This window comes from Sphaeramia orbicularis, chromosome 1, assembly GCF_902148855.1.
Source record: "Sphaeramia orbicularis chromosome 1, fSphaOr1.1, whole genome shotgun sequence".
NCBI classification, from domain to species: Eukaryota; Metazoa; Chordata; class Actinopteri; order Kurtiformes; family Apogonidae; genus Sphaeramia; species Sphaeramia orbicularis.
The window spans coordinates 55,790,275-55,807,719 of record NC_043957.1 but is presented as its reverse complement, the minus strand read 5'-3'; the positions used below and the strand labels follow the sequence as shown (position 1 = coordinate 55,807,719).

Below are 17,445 nucleotides of genomic sequence, written 5' to 3'. Positions count from 1 at the left end.
CTGTGGGAAAAATTTGGTAAAGATAGTTGGAATAGTTTTCTCATAAAGTTGCTAACAAACAAACAAACAAACACGCAAACAAACACACAAAGCAAAGTGATCACAATACCTCCTGGCAGAGATAATCCAAAGCCACAGCTCTAGATGGAAGCCAAGAGGAAAAGGGATATGGAAAGAAAAAGAGGAAAAGAACAAGAAGAAAGAGGTTAGAGAAGGAAGGACAAAAGGAAGAAAGAAAAGGGAGGTGGGTAGTGGATAAGAAAAAGAAAATCGCAACTCAAAGCAGCCATGGCATCTGTGCAGCTTTGTGCGCACACACACACACACACACACACGCACACCATGTTCTTCTCTTTCTCAGCTTTATCACCACACACATTCAACTTTGTCCCGTTTTTTTCATGCCATCTCTTCTCAGCGATTCTGTTACCATGGAGAAGCACAAATTTTCGGCAGGAGGAGGTTGACATTATTACATGACAGAGATGACACTGCTTATTCTCCACACACTCATGCATCTTGCCCACGGGCAGTCACCCCCGCCGCGCTCTTCCAGGCAAGAAGGTTTCAGATGTACATGCACACACATGCAGGCGTTTTCTGTGTGCAGCATGCAACGAGGCAGACATGAACTGGAGGTGACACTGGATCAGGCCGCCTCTGGACCCAGAGAACTGATTGGGCCGCTGAGCCGAGGCTCTGACATCACTTCTGCGTTCACATGTGTCACACAAGCTATAGGATGAGGCTTGTCCATTTCATGTACATAAACATGCATGGACAAATGTGCTCCGTTCACTCACAAGTAATTCCCTTTACAATATCTTTCATCTGTCTAGAAACACATAGAATAAGCACTCCACGGAGGGATTAAACTGCATGTATTGTATTCTGTGTATTTATGTTTGCACATGTGTCCTATAGCCCCCCCCTCCATCTGCAATGTAGGCTTTACAGCATGTAAACAAACGAATGGAGGCGTGCCATTAAAAATGAGATTAGTTTTTTAAGTCGTTTCATTGGTTCGAGAACACACTGGGCTATGAAATCTAGTCCCATGATGTGCATTCATCTGTATGATGTCATTCAGTCTTTAAGCCTGTAAGATTAAAACCATTACTGCTTTTGCATGGGCAGCAACTATCAAAGCAACCTATAGAGGCCACAGGTTATTCCAGTGTTTTTCAACCTTGGGGTCGGGACCCTACATGGGGTCACCTGGAATTCAAATGGGGTCGCCTGAAATTTCTAGTAATTGATAAAAAAAAAATAAAAAATATATGCTGAGTTGAGAGAGACAAATGTTCATTGTGGTTGGTTTCAGATGCTGCAGCTCTTTCATAATTCAGTTTTGTTTGTTCAGTATTAATTGTCAGCCTTGTAAATCCAAGCTGGACTGACTGTACATATCCTGACCAAGGAAAATAAAATTCTTACTTTGTGCAGTAATCTACACTTGGATTTTCTGCCTTCGTCCATAATAATATACATTATATGGACTAAATGTCATCTAAAATTAACCTTTATTTGTAACATACTATAGCGAACTATTACATGATCAAAAACAAAATTTTAACAAAAAAAAAATTTCTCCGTTTGAATGGCTGGGATTGCTAGAAATTTGTGATGTTAAAATGTGGTCACGAGTTAAAAAAGGCTGAGAACCACTGGGTTATTCAGATGCTTATTTAGTTGTGGCATTACAATTGTAGTCAGGCCTTTCAAAATGAATATGCAGTCTGCCTCAATTATTATTTGAGGTGACAGTGATAAGTTTATCTCATCATTTCAACTCTTGTGTGCAAGAAAATGTTAGTATTTAACTGTTGGGTTTGGTTGTTTTATTGCTCTCATAGACAGTTGAGGACCTGCGCATGGTTCAATCCATGGAGGAATTTGTTTAATGATTTCTCAAGTCACAAAGAGAGAAGATGGGAGGAACCTGATGGGAATATGAAAACAAGAACATACACCTATTTGACATACAGCTACATGTCGATGGCCAAAATGCAAACTCCCATGTTCAAACCTTGAGTAAAAAAACAACAGGAGACATTACAGTTTCTCACGTGTACTTAGAGGTTTTTTTTTATAGGAAACTGTAATTAAACAAAAGAAAATATCACTCTGCTTACAACTTCATGTGTACTTAGTAGTGCCTAGTAGTCCTTTGTACATTGTTTACTGAGATTTTTGACTATTGGTATATAGCATTGTGGGCAATTTCTCTGTGCATGTTAGTAATAGGCAAGTAATATATTCAGTGCAATTTTGTTTGCAAAGCCCAAAAAGGAAACAAAGTCTACAACACATTTGGATCCAATTTACTAACAACTTAAGATGGAGCCAACTTACAACTTAAAAAAAAAAAAAAAAAAAAAAAAGACAAATACTTTTAATGTTTGTGTTAAAGTTTAAAAGTTTAAAGGAGTAAGTGATGGTTCCAATGAAGAAAAGTGAGCATATAAACAGTAAGGAAACAAAGCTTCGATTCATGACAATTGTAATAGAATAATTTTTTTTTTTTTTTTTTTAATTGATTTGAGGCAATTAATTGACTAATCATTTCAGCTCTAGTTGTGACTCAAATATAACCCTAACAATAAAAGGATTCACCAATGACCTGGTGAATTTGGGTTAGGTTATATGGCTTTGCTAACTATGGATAATATCTGCATTTCTATGTTAAATATCAGATCAAAACATATTGTAGCGAGCCACACTGATTGCATTGTTGGACAGTTTGGGCCAATTCGTGTGACTCGCATAGTTTGCAGTGTTGCTGCTGAGTCATGTGATGTGTGCTACTTTGCATGTTGAAAATATACGTTAAAAGCTAGTTCCTGTGATGTGTTATATAGTCATGTGACTATGGGGGGAGAGCAGCTGAGTTGATTGGGTGGAGGGAATGTTTTAGTTTGACACCATGACTGAACGGTCTGTGCTGTTGCAATAGAGCAGGGGTCTCAAACTCATTTTCTTTCAGGGGCCACATTCAGCCCGATTTGATCTCAAGTGGGTTGGACCAATGAAATAATAACATAATAACCTATAAATAATGACAACTCCAATTTTCTCTTTGTTATTAAATTATGAAAATACTTAGTTTTATAAACTGTCCAAACAAAAAAGATGTGTATAACCTCAAAAAACAGAAATTCCTTAAGAAAAATAAGTGTAATTTTAACAATAATATGCCTCAACTTAACATTTCCACATGTGCATGATGGATTGGATCAACAAAGACACTAAACACTGAGTAACAGGGAGGAAATTGTTAAAAAATTGTGCTTCATTGTCTTCAGACATTTCAGGTTGTTCATATTTGTTCAGGTTATTCACATTTTATTGTTACAGGATAGTTTGTAAACATAAATATTTTCATAATTTAATGTTATTTTTTGCACTAAAATAAAGACAAAAATATGAAGTTGTCATTATTTATAGGCAAAATGTAATATTTTTTTCACATTAAACTGAGAAGAAAATATGGAGTCATTCTTTTTTGTCGGTTCTTCTGTTGTTATTATTTAACTGTAGATCATATTGGTCTGTATGTGGAACCTGAACTAAAATGAGTTCCACAGCCTTGACTGTGGAATTTTTGCACTTTGCAAATTCATCCCATGGGCCGGATCGGAACCTTTGGTGGGCCGCATTTGGCCCCCGGGCCACATGTCTGAGACCCCTGCAACAGAGTATGTGCTGTATTACACGTGTTGTTAATGAAAGTTAATAAAACCGCCTTCTCGTCGTCATGCGGTGCATTGGGGCCCAAGAAGTACAACCCAAGTCCCCTCTCCTGTGACTTCATTCTGCCGAAATGTCACAATATGAATATTTGTCAAAGTAAACCTCACTTTATGCGATAGTCTTACATGGCGTCGTGCTTTGAGAAGGAAAGAACACCGGGGGGTTAGTGCCTTTGGCTTAATCTCTAACCTTTGTATTTGCAGGAGCAGGGGTGGCTATAGGTTTAAAGGTCTGAACTGGATGTTGATATTGTCATCTGATGATGAGTTAAATTACAGTGAGGAGCTGAAAGGATTACTGGCCACTGCTAATCTGTGGCCCCTGGGCTGAGGTAAAGAGGTAGAGAAGGACAGCAGGGGGAGAGACTGTGGTGGGTGGTGGGGCGGCTGCCTGACAGCTGTGGGCCGTGCGGGCAGCTGATTTACTTCAGATTAGTCTGGACATGCGCCAACGAGGATTCAATCAGGCCATGATGAATGTGCTGTGGCACGCTGGATGCTAACTGCTAGCTGCTAGACTGACTGCATCACGTCACCCGTCAAGGAATAACATTTTTGGGTATCCAGAGGTCCCATGGGTGTTCTGCTTTCCAACTGTGCCAGCATTCTGCTGTGGAATCCATAGGATGACTGTTTTTCCTCTTTGGATTTATTCTCAGAAAAATAAATCATTGGGATTATAAATACGGAGGGAGATAAATCCTGTTTTTGTGCTGTTGAAGTGAGGAGATATTTAGTAGCCATGGCTATATGTGAGTAGGTGATATTGTCTTGATTTCGAGAATGAACATTTCATGATTTCTGCTTTATATGCCTGTGATAATGACAATCTTTTTGACAATGCATTTCATAGGTATTTACAGCTTAGACACAGAAAGTCATTGTGTGCATTTGTAATAATGCTGAAATTGTCCATTCTAAAATGGATACAGCGTTGATTTTTGTGTTTTTGTATCTTTGCTATATGATCAATATGAGTATGAATCTTAAAATAATACTAATATTAATGAATCACAAAAATAAAAGTCAAAATACGTCATAGCATTAGTATTAGAGGCATGGTACTAGTAAAACATGACTTGATGTTCTGCATGTTTATTTTAAATATAAGGGCAGAACCTTATGCCATAGCACGTTCAGTGAAAATGGAGATGTTCAGACGGTAAACTGCATACTCGATTGTATCTGAGTGCTTTTTAATATTTGATTATCTGAAGCAGAGACAGGAAAAGCATGTGGGGGAATACCAAGATGCTGCAGATTGTGTTTTTTTTCCCACTTTTCTTATTTTCAAAGATGAGCCATGGCCATTTGTCTCAGCCGTAAGACAATATTAAAGGTCTTTGTAGAAGCTGTTTAACATTAGGTCCTGCTTTACCTATTGTAACAACTGTTTAATGTGAGTTTATTTCTTCCGATTACTTGAAATCAAATAGTTTTATATACATGTTGACAATACAATTTGTACACACAGATTTGTGTCTCGCAGGCATGCCTAACCCCCTTTTTTGTTAGGTCCTTTGTTCATTTAATGCTGTTTTTCAATGTGGAAAATTCTTGCCAAATACTTACTCGTGTCCTTTCAACGCCTGCAGGTAATGTGGGTATGCAACCTGTGCCGTAAGCAACAGGAGATTCTCACCAAATCAGGAGAATGGTTTTCGGGTTCAGGGGTGCGGCCTGGGAGCCTGGGCAGCTCCTTGAACGACCCGGTCGCGGGAGGTGAGGCCCAGCGGGACAGGAAGCTACTCCGCTCCAGGTCACAAGCCCCGCCCACCAGCACCAACACGACTGGAGCCAGTCCAGACGGGATACCGCCGACTGCCAAGGGCGCTGACACCATGCTCGGGTCTCGCTCCCAAAGCGAACCACCCAGGGAAAAGTAAGCCATTAAGATCTACACATGAAATGTATCTACTGTCATATTTTGGTTACAGATTCTATTATTGCAGTAACATTGTTCATTCAATTTTTATTGGTCAATGACTGAATTCTGCCATTTTTAAATTTTGCATACACTATAAAAAATGATATGCTGGCTCAATGTAAAAAATTGATGAAACAATTTCCATTAATCTTTTTAAGTTATTGCAACTTGGCCATATTTGCGTAAATGCCACAAGACTTCTCTAGTTATGCAAACTCTATTAAGTACAAGCAACATGACTTGATTTGTACTCTGTAAGCTTAATTAAGTCAAACCAACTTAATTTTAATTGTGTAAAACCTACTCCATTTAGTTATACTAACTTATTGTTTAACTTTTATTCTTCTCAACAATGTCCATGCAAGTAGTTACCTTAGTTTTTTGGGTAGGCCTAACTTAATTCTGGATGTCAAAAAAATTTACACATTTAACTTTCAGTTTGTGATCAAATGTTTGTTATATTACTGTGCATCCCATTTGCCAGAACTATCTGCATGACGATATTTCATTATCACACTGCACTATGATCTCTATGAACTACTTAATTTGAAATTATTTTTGTCAGGCAATAAGAAGTTGTATAGAACAAGTTAACTATATAAACAGGAAAGGCATTGTTTGGCCTATGGCTCTTACTCACAGTGCAGTTCTATAAAAATACAAAAATAAACACAAAAAGGCAAATAAACATTACCATGCACACATTAAATCAAAATTAACACCAACACCACAACCCTGCTGAACCCCTGCACATAAAATAACACATTTTCAATAATATACCAATACCCACAATGCAATGCGGCAAACACACCACAATATATAGTGCAATTTTAAATTAGAAAGGAGCAAAACATGTATTATCCAGTCCTTGCATAATTAAAACTACCGTTGCAGAAATTCAGTGCCAATTAATAACCATCACACCATTCACCTTATGTAAAACAAAATCTAAAAAAGACTAATGTTATGGTCAAATTGCTGCATCAATTAGCTAAAAGTCTTACGTTACTAGCTTAAATGTTACCACCTCTAGCTGAGGAAAAGACTTTAGTGTGGTGTAAAAGCCATTTCTTGTTGTTTGTGTTGATAGTTATTAGCTGTTGTGAATAAAACAAAGCTAAATTATACTTATCAATCGTTAAAGTTTAGTAAAGTTCTGTGCAGAATCATGTTTCTCCCTTTTCTTTCTGTGGTTCCCTCCGTTTCTTGTGGTAGGCGTGGTTTGTCAATAAAACATGTCCAGGCACGTCAGCTTTGTACTCGGCTTTTAGAGGAAGCTTACAAGACTTTTAAGTTGTACTAATTTAATATACTTTTATGTTAAGTTAAGGCAGAAATGTCTGTTCAAAATCGATATGTTACTAAGTTAAGACTGTTTTCCTTATTTTTCATTTAGACCACGGGTGGGCAGTCCTGGTCCTCGAGGGCTGGTATCCTGCATATTTTCGTTGTTTCCCTCCTCCAACACACCTGGTTCACATGATAAGCCTATCATCAAACTCTGCAGAAGCCTGATAATGACCTTCAGGTGTGCTGGAAGAAGGAAACATCTAAAACATGCAGGATACCGGCCCTCGAGGACCAGGATTGCCCACCCCTGATTTAGACCAACCTAATAAAATAACTTAACTGATTACAATGTGTACACGTAACAAACTTAATTTTTTAAACAGAAAAAGCTTTTGATTTTAAGCTTAACTTACTAACCCCATGAATCATTTCTTAGAGTGTAGTAGGCTGTTGCTTTGAATAATACAAGGAGCAAAGACCTTGACGTCATGATAAGGCCAACGCAGAAGTCTGTTAACCCTCAAAGACCCAAACAGCCACTGGCAACCTACTGATCTAAAATGTTTAATAACTTTTGATCCCCTAATCCTATCAATACATGTAAATAATTGGTACAAAATGCAGTTTGTCATCTTTTTGTGGTCATCAGATATGACCCATCTGGACAGTCATAAGCTCCGTAGTAAACATGGAAACGCCCTCATCTTCTACAACAGTGATTCACTTGTAAAACCCATTGGAGTTTGACAAATGGCTGTGAATGGAGACACTTGTTTTATGTTCAGTTAATAATATCTATGCTGAAAAAGACACTTTTTCTTGTTTTTTCTCTATTTTTGATGTAATAACCCTCTACTTTCCTCTGAGCTTTTATGAACATCCACATGATCCGTAAATGAAATATCGGAAAATATAAAATTTTCACTAAAAGTGCAAAATACAGAGGATAACATTATAATAAATGGTGATAAATCACTTAGGAAAGGTTAAATAGAGAGAAAAAATCCTTTGGGAGCTGCCACAAAAGTACCACTGGGTTTATGGGTTTAAGTGTAACCAGTGAGTTAACCCGTGAGAATCCACAGGTTCTAGAGTTGATAAAATGGGGAGCCGAGTTAAGCTTACTGGTGTAACACACAGATTAGGAAAAAATATAATGACCCTCATTTTGTTTTGTATTGACTTTGATGTGGACCATAGACTTTTACAAGGACTGAGCACGATGGTTTATGGCGGCTCTGCCGTCCTGTGTCCGGATCCAGTGAACTCTGGTCTGTCAAGGCAGCATAAGACTTTTACACAGGACCGAACATGACAGTTTGTGAATTTTACTATTCCCAGTAACACATGAAGATAGCATAACCCTTTTACACAGGACTGAACATGTTTATTGTGACTCACCGCCATTCTATGTCTGATTGGAGTCTGTGCAGAATGGTCTGTCACCGTGTTACAGTGAGGTGGTGGTGGTGGGGTGGAGGGGGACGTTAACAGGCTGGGTCTGACTGGGGACCTGCACAATGGAACTGGGCCACAGGAAGAACCAGACTGAACTTGTTAGTGTGTGATCACAGCCGGACCTGGTTCTCCTGTCGTGTCCCAGTGGTTCCGCTGATCCGGATCCATGCAGTTTTCTCCGTTTTTGATATGTTAGCCTTCAACTTTAACCTCAGCGTTTATGAACCTCTAGATGATCAGTAAATTAAATATAGGAAAATACCTGATTTATACTGATAAAATACAAAATACAGAGGGTAATATTATAAATAAATGGTGATAAATCACTTAAAGGTGGGGTCTGAGATCTTGGAGAAACGGTTCGAGCTAGCTACATTTTGAAAATACTCAATTCAAAAGTCCAAACCCTTTTCTTCAGATGTCCCTCCAAAGCCACGCCTCCAGAGTAGTGGCACGCGTAATGCTTGTTCCCGAGGGTTCACGAGCGCTGCACAGCAACAATACGCCGTGAGGCTCTGCGCCGTCCCCGGCTTTACTCCAACGCTGTATACCCCGTGGCCCCGGCCACAGCTCCGTCTCCTACACGGCCCCGGCTGAGCCTCCGGCTGGCGGATCCATGCATACCTCATTCAGTTTCCTCTAACACCCCCACTCTTCCAGAACAGCCCCAGTTCAGACCTATGTGACTAATGTTACATTTCCTAGTGGTTTATGTTAGTGACAAAACAGTTTGCCGGTGAATTTTCCATCCTAATATAACTAATATATCCAGGTTCTGGCTTCGCTTCTTGTACAAGTGTTTCCAGCCTCTGGGAATGCGCGATTCATGCTCGAAGAGGGGTACGCACAGCGGGGGGAAGGGGGGAGGGGCGAATGGCAGTTGAGTTTGATAGACATATCACCGTTCAATCATTTCGCCTGGGCGCTCAAAATGATTGGATGGTGTTTTTTCAGTCCTGTCTGTTCCACAGGTGACTGATTTTTTTTAAATTTTTGTGTTAGAACTTTTAATTAATTAGTTGTAATCGGGGTGTGAAGGGGATTTTAAGGAATATAGTAACAAATGCTCCAGGAAAACATCTCAGACCCCACCTTTAAGAAAGGTTAGATACACAGAAAATTGTATTTGGGAACTGACATAAAAGTAGTGCTGGGTCTTTATGGGTTCATTTAATTGGTCATTTTAAACCATTATGTAAAGTTTAGGTGTGTTTTCAAAAATTTCATTTTAAAATGAGTCACTGACTCAGCTAATTTGATTCTCACGGGGGAGTTTGCCCTACTGCAGGGGCAGGCCGGTATTCTGCATGTTTTAGATATTTCCCTCTTCCAGCACACCTGGTTCAATTAATGATCAGCTCATCACCAAGCTCTGCTGGAAGGGGGAAATATGTAAGACATGCAGGATACCGGCCCTCAAGGACCACAGTTGCCTACCCCTGCCCTACAGTGTTAGGGCTAAGTCAGTAAAAGCCAGACTGCCTTTTTTTATAGGAACACCATATTGTTTTTGCAAGTAAGATGGAGATGTAATAAGTCTTGAGGTCTATTTGTGTACAATATATTGGCTGAAGTCTTTATTGTTTTAATCTCCTGGATAAAAATAAGAACAAATATGTGTGTTCTGCCTTAACCAGGTCACAGGTTTTAGTCTTGAGAGGTCTTTGATTCAATCCTTTTGTTTTTTATTTGATGGGTTAGGTAAGAATTCATCACTTGGCTAGTAGCATTTTTAATCTGTGCATATAAAAGTGATTGGGTTCTACAAATATACACAGGGACGCTTTTGGTGCTGAAAAGTCTTCTCCACCAAAGCCTTTTCAACCTGTCTTTCTTGGAGCTGTTTGCTCACTGATCTGTGTTCATGCCTGTGAATGTAATTTAATGAATCCTGTTCTCGTCTAGGAAAAGGCCAGTATCCCTTCATGAACAAAATGGTAAAGGAGGTTTGGGACGTGGTAGTGGCCGGAGACCTGGTGGGAAGCTGCCATCTCAGTCGTCTTTGGATGATCGGGTCAGCCCTGGAGACCGAGAGAGACGCTCAGGAGAAGGACGGAGACTGGAGAAGATACACTCTGAAGACTACGAGGACAGGAGACAGGATCTGGGTCATTTAGAAGGTCACCGGAGGTGTCCAGAGGATGAGGATCAGAGGGAGCGCCAGCGCCGTGAGGAGGAATTCCAGAATCGTTACCGTAGTGACCCCAACTTGGCACGATACCCGGTGAAGCCACAGAAGGAGGAACAGGAAATGCGCATGCACGCTAAGGTGTCCAAGGTACGCCACGAACGAAGACACAGTGATCTGGCGATTAATGAGGTTGGACTAGGGCCGAATGAAGGAGGCGGAGCAGGGGAGTTACCTGAAAACCGTTTGAGAAGGGGTGGAGGTGGGAACGTAGACCGCAAGGTTCCTCTAGAGAACCACAGAGCGTACTCTGTGGATAGGACCGTGGGAAGTGGAGGGGGTCCTCCACCTTCTGGGGTTGTGCGATCAGGGCCTCAGCTTGGGGGACAGGGCCCTTCAGATTATGGCCAGAACAAGGGCCGCCTAGAGCCTGGTACCGCACGGACACCAAGGGACAAGGGTGGGGAGAACCTGCTGAGGAAGGACTCTCAGAGCTCTGACCAGTCGGAGTCTTTGCGCCCCCCTCCTCCACGGTCATACAAGAGCAAACGCGGAGTCAACAAGAGGCAGATGTCCATCAGCAGCTCAGAGGAAGAGGGCGGCTCCACGCCCGAATACACCAGCTGTGAGGACGTGGACATGGAAAGTGTCAGCGAGAAAGGTCAGTCACACAGATCAGTCCACTGCCTTACCACGCAAAAAACAACTCATAAACTTTGCACTGTTGTCCGTAGTCTCTTTCTAGACTGAACATATTTACTTAATGATGTAAAAAATTTTTATTTTTTTTTCAGTTTCAGTCTCATCTTTCTTCCTTGTCTTTTGCGCACTTGTCACCTGACTCCCAAACTCACTCTTAATCTTCACTTTTTACAGACGATGTGCATTTGTTGTGTTGTCATTGTCACTATCATGATCATTGTCAGCACTTTCAGGTGTATTTGTCACCCGCTGTATGACCAATAGAAAGATTACAACTGCTACAGGAGAAGGTTAAGTGCCTGGTTTGAACCTGACCCATCCTGACCATAATATAAGTATCTATCTTAAATTAAGAATAACATTGCAAAACTTAATTCCAATATAGACTTTTCCTCAAATCTTATGATGAAACTTCCTTTTTCCTAGGACCTACAACAGCTGTGCTAGTAGACTTATGATAATTTGCAAAAAGACAAAAAGATATTACTGCTCATAAGATTATTGTAATACTAATTCTAATTTGGGTGTGTAAAGCTATACGATAAGTGATCAGGTGAAGTACCCAGTCAGCACACGGTGCATTACTATCCCTGTGTGTCATCTACACCTCTGTGCTGGGGCTAAACCCACTGCTCTCAGGACAGCTCTCATTTATTTGGAGAGTCCCAGTGATTTAGGCCAGCAGATTTGTGGAATTAGGTCAGTCGCTCGCTCGCTACGTAATGCTTCACAAACAGCCAACTGCACAAGCTGACCGTGGACCACCAGATCCAATCACAAACCCAGGTTTTCAGTGTCATGCTGCTCGGGTACTTGTGGCTCCTCAGCCTTGTTGCACGATGCTGTTGCAGTAGCAATGGATGCTCTGAGACAAATAATGAGCGAGTTCAACAGGAGGTGATATGTGTAGAGTTAGTCAGGCTCCGTCAGCTTATCTCATTCTCTCACCAGTCACAAAAGGGGTCCGTTCTAGATGTTTTAATCCAGATTACTGTAACTCAGGGACTGGTAATGGGTAGATGGTGTGGATTGGGATTATTAACCGTTTTAAACATTCTTTAGCTAGTTCAGCCTTACAGCAGAATGTCTCCTTTCACTCTCATCTGTAACATGAAGTATGTTTTGCAGGACAATGTGCACTGTGTGGTCCTGCATAGATGCATTAGTTAAAACCAGATGAGTGAAGAAACATATGGTCACTTTTCCTGCATCTGTTTTCAGATGCATTTGCTTTTTATTTCACACTATTGCATTGGAATAACTGTCACTTCATGACATGGCATAGATGATATGTAAACTGATACTTCAAATCAAATTTTATTCATATGGCACCAAATTATAACAAATATTATCTCATGACACTTTACATTCAGAGCTAGTCAAGACCAGACTCTTGATGAGCCAATTCACAGACACCCAACAGAATCCTCCAAGAGGAAACGCTTTGCAATAGTGTTGAGAAAAAAAAAACGACCTTTTAACAGGCAGAAACCTCAAGCAGACTCCAACTCTGGAAGATGGTCATCTGCCATGACCTGTTGCACCTGTTACTTTATGTTTTTCATATTACTGCATTTTTTTTTTTTTAATTTTCTGCTTTAAATAATGCTTTGCAGGATGTCTACTTTGATGCCAATAGGCTACCACATGTTTTATTGTTTGCAAAGTAATGTAAAACAACTCATTTTTTTCAACAAAGCAGCTTGTTAGCATTTCATTTGTTCGGTCAGTACACAGCAGTGATAACCAGTGTTGGGACTAACACGTTAAGTAACTTGTGACAGTAACTACGTTAATTTTGTTGTAACGAGCACTGTAACTAATTAGTTTGTCAAAGTAAGGAACGCATTTATCATTACTGCAATTTAAACAGGCTCGTTAGTCGCTACTTCGCGTGTATAACTCAGGAATACAGTTTCCGTGGTGGACGTGAAGCGCACGTGACGCAGCAACGTGCAAGTAAATGAATGAAAACAACCATGGCGGCAGTTGAAAGTCCAGGCGTGGGATTTCTCTTGTGGAAATATGCACTTTATTTTTTCTTTCTGTTGGTAAAAGACAAGAGGAATATTGTGGTGACCTGTAATCTCTGTGGAGGTTCAAAAACTCTATCCACATCAAAGACTAGCAATTCTAATCTGATGAAACATCTTCAGAAACAACACGCATCTACCAAGCTAGTTGAAAAAGACCCTGAAGGTAACACAGGTGATGCTAGCTCCGGTGAATGGACCACCTGCAGCTAGCAGCTAAGTGTCTGATGTGCCTGTGTTTATCGGTTTTGCAGCATGGAAGATGATAAGTCATTTAAACATGCTCACGCACGCCTGGAATATGAAGATAATTTTGTATCTTTATTATACAAGCAAAGGAGAAAAAAAGACAAAAAATACAGTTTTGAAACAAAAAAAATCAAGTCTAATTATTTGAATTAGGAATTATTTTTTGAATGATAAAAAAAAAAAAAAAAAAAAGAAAAAATTCAATTTTTTCCATATAATAAATCATGGGGGGATGGAACATTGCTTGTGAGAAGAGCCTTGGATATGTCAATTATTAGCAACAAAATTGGTTTGAATGCATAATTGTTTTTTTTTTTATGTAGTGTCAGTTACTCCCTTTGGACACCTTGTAGCCAAAAATGCCTCATTGGCTACCATTAAACCCAATTTTTTTTTTTTTTTTTTTTTTTTTTAATCTCACTGCCATTGCAGTATATAGGCCTAACCATACATTCTCTAATGTCAACATTCAATTGTGAAGAAAAGTTTCCCGTAGTAGGTTAATGCATGGAATTCTTGAGTTTTAGTGATATTATGGATCTATATGACTGTTAGGATCAAGGTTATTATCGTTAACAAAAACTAACGAAATGACGTAAACTAGAATTGTAAAAACATTTTCGTTAACTGAAATAAATGAAAACTATAATTAAAAGAAAAAAAAACGATAACTAGCTGAAACTGCATTTTGTGTTTACAAAACTACCTAAAACGTCTAAAAATTCTGAATAAAATTCCCTTCATTTTCATCTTTGCCAATGTCGGATTGATATAAAATCAATTTATTTCCCTCAAGCAATTTTAGCTGCTGGCACCATATGATATTTAACAGTCCATCACTTCTTGTCACTTGTTTAGAGTTGTCTTCTCATTCCCACTCTACCTGGAAACATGGAGACTAAAGTTGGGAAAAAGCAGCAGAGTCCTGTCAGGGATTTATTTGAATACGACGAAGAAGATAAAAGATATAAAAAAAACTAAAACTAAACTAAAACTAAGCATTTAGAAAATAATGAAAACTAATAAAAACTAGCAAACCTGCTCTAAAAACTAATTAAAACTAACTAAATTAGAGAAAAAAAGTCAAAACTAAACTAGAATGAAAAATCCAAAACTATTAGAACCTTGGTCAGGATGCCCCAAGTGTGTGTGTGTGTGTGTGTGTGTGTGTGTGTGTGTGTGTGTGGTTTTTAACCCTTTCATGCACAAATTATGAGAACCTTAGTCAAGATTTTTTTCTTCAGTGTTGCCATGAAAAACACAATGCGATCGAGTTTTTTTTTCCTATGGAATTACAAAAATGTCCATGCATTTAATTTTTGAAGTCAAAAAACATGTGTTTAAAACCCAATATCAGAGAGTGATATGAAAACAATGAAATAAAAACATTTTTAATGCTGCTAATCTGATGTCTTCTCACATTTTAACATATTCTAATGCTAGTAATTACTCACTTCATGGAGATAATATGCAAAAAAAAAAACCTTCTAGTCTAACAAATAATTGATTTACACTCAAACATGTTACTGCAGGTCAGGTTTATCAAGAACAGCAAAGTTACAGTAATGATCTAAATTACAGTGTATGGGATGGTGCATAAGCGTCCACTGTGTTGGCTTATATGGAACTAAAACAACAAAACCCATTAATATACAAGAGAACAGCTGGAGAAGAACTGTCCACTGGAGTGGACAGTGCATGAAAGGGTTAAATCAACATCTGATTCATTAATATCAACATTTATTGTGCAAACTGCAACATCATTTACATTTTTGCCATCAAGGTGTTCAGAGTGCAGTACATTTGAAGAGGGCACAAGGGTTAAGGAAATAGCATCATGGTATTTGCAAATTCAAAACATCAGTGAGTCATACAAGTGAAATGTTAGTGAAATTAAAGAATTTAAGACTGCACTGGAGCATCAAAGCTTGTGCGCACATTATTGAGATTAAAAGCCTCCATTGATTTTAAGATTGATTGTGAAACACACATGAACTGCAAGAGGATGTCCTTCTCATGCATAAACAGCTGATTATATGTTCAAGGAAATCTGTCATAGTCGAAAAATGATTTGCATTGTGTTTATCATTCTGCTGAATACACTGTATCCCAGAAGATAAACCAGTCGGAGGCTTTAATGACACAGCAGCTTTGTGTCAGTATTTGAAGTTGAAGGGAAACATCAGTGATTCAGAGGAACTGGTTTACATCCTTGGTGTAAAAAGAACAGCAAGGTGATAACGGCAGTGTGGAAACAGAGGGGAAGTCTGCTGGTATGGGTGACACTGGGCTGCACCTTAGCCGCTGCTGTTCGTGATTGCGTATGACATATTTCTACATTTAGCAGACCTTGGAGAGCAAACATAAACTTGCTGTAACTGTATGGTTTAGTGCAGGGTGCTTCTTTCACTCGCACACACACAGTCACATTACAGCAGCGATTGCTACTTTATGACACAACAAACCCATCTTCTTCTGCAGCGGTAAAAGAGCTGTGAATACACTGCATAACAAGTGTTCAGAGAATGCAAACCTCCACCAAGCACCCTGAACAGTGTGCATGTGTGGATCGACTGTTTCTTTTTAAATTAAACAGTTTCTAGGTTGTTCCATACAACAGAAAAATTGCAGTCAACCATGGTAATACATTTTTATAGGTTTTAAATTTTTATTGTTATACTTTGATTGAATTAAAACATTTGAACTATAGGCCTTCAGTACAGGGGGTCTGTAGTTTGTTTTTGTTTATTTATTTATTTCATTTATTTATAGAATTTTAATTTTAAGAGAAGATGATATTTCACGAAATGCATTTTTTATGATTTTTTAAAAATGGTGCGTAAAAAAAACAACAAAAGTCAACAGAGCGTAACGGAAGAGAAATGAAGTGGAATGACAATTTGTACAAAGTTGAAGCTTGGTACCAGTCGTGTATGTCAAATTATATTAAATTCCAATGAATATTTGTTGAGTTATAATGAAAAATGTGTCGTAAATGGGATTTTCAGTGTTAAATGTAAATGTCCACAGAGTCCACATTCCACAGTGGATGTGGACAATTTTGTGCCAGATAAAGGATATTGTTCTAAGCTACAGGTGGATCAAATTGGAGGCTAATCGGCGTCGTTCTGAATTTTTTTATGAATTTTCAAAAATTGCTCAATGATGAGAGATGGGAAAATGTGAGATTTTGTGACCCTACTGTGACCTTGAACTTTGGCCTACTTGGCCCAAAATTTAATGGGTTGGTCCCAGGGCCTAGGCCTATCTGTGGGCACGATTTGGTAAAGATGGTTGGAATAGTTTCCTTGTAAAGTTGCAAACAAACAAACAAACTAGAAAAGCACTCAGAGAGCGCAGACCTCCGCCAAGATAGATCTGCACCCCCCCCCCCCCCCCCGATCACCACCAAAATTTTATCATTTGTTCCTTGTGCCAGTATCAACATTTCCTGAAAATTTCATGAAAATCTTTCCATAACTTTTTGAGTTATCTTGTTAACAAACAAACACGCAAACACACAAAGCAAAGTGATCACAATACCTCTTGGTGGAGGTAACAACAGTTTAAAAGTATATATAAAAATATCTACATATATATAGGCCTATGAATTAGAATAATATGTGCACTGTAGTCCTCAACACATTTGTATCCAACTTACTAACTACTCAAAATGGAACTAACATACAACTTAAAAAAAATAAAGACAAATATTTTTAATGTTTGTGTGAAAACTCAGAAGTGTACAGAAGTAAGTGATGGTTCCAATGTAGAAAAGTGAGCATATAGATATTTTCTGGCTTTTTGTCCTTGTCTCTTCAGAGCTACACTTGATGTTGTTTGTGTTGGTCCTGGCGTCATGTGCATCGCAATAAGTGTCCGTGTGAAAATTGGAAATTTGTAATT

General features: G+C 38.9%; 1 protein-coding gene across 6 annotated transcripts in view; it reads left to right on the top strand.

Annotated features, from left to right (window-relative positions):
* rims1b (regulating synaptic membrane exocytosis 1b) overlaps positions 1-17,445 on the top strand; it is a 231,152-nt gene that overhangs the window by 94,612 nt on the left and 119,095 nt on the right. For 5 of the 6 annotated variants that reach the window (XM_030142654.1, XM_030142619.1, XM_030142636.1 and 2 more), the window contains 2 exons: positions 5,348-5,634; positions 10,333-11,216. In XM_030142654.1, coding sequence (XP_029998514.1) covers positions 5,348-5,634; positions 10,333-11,216 — 1,171 coding nt within the window. Of the gene's footprint in view, positions 1-4,186; positions 4,505-5,347; positions 5,635-10,332; positions 11,217-17,445 lie in introns of those variants that run through there. The other variant, XM_030142652.1, reaches the window with a different exon arrangement.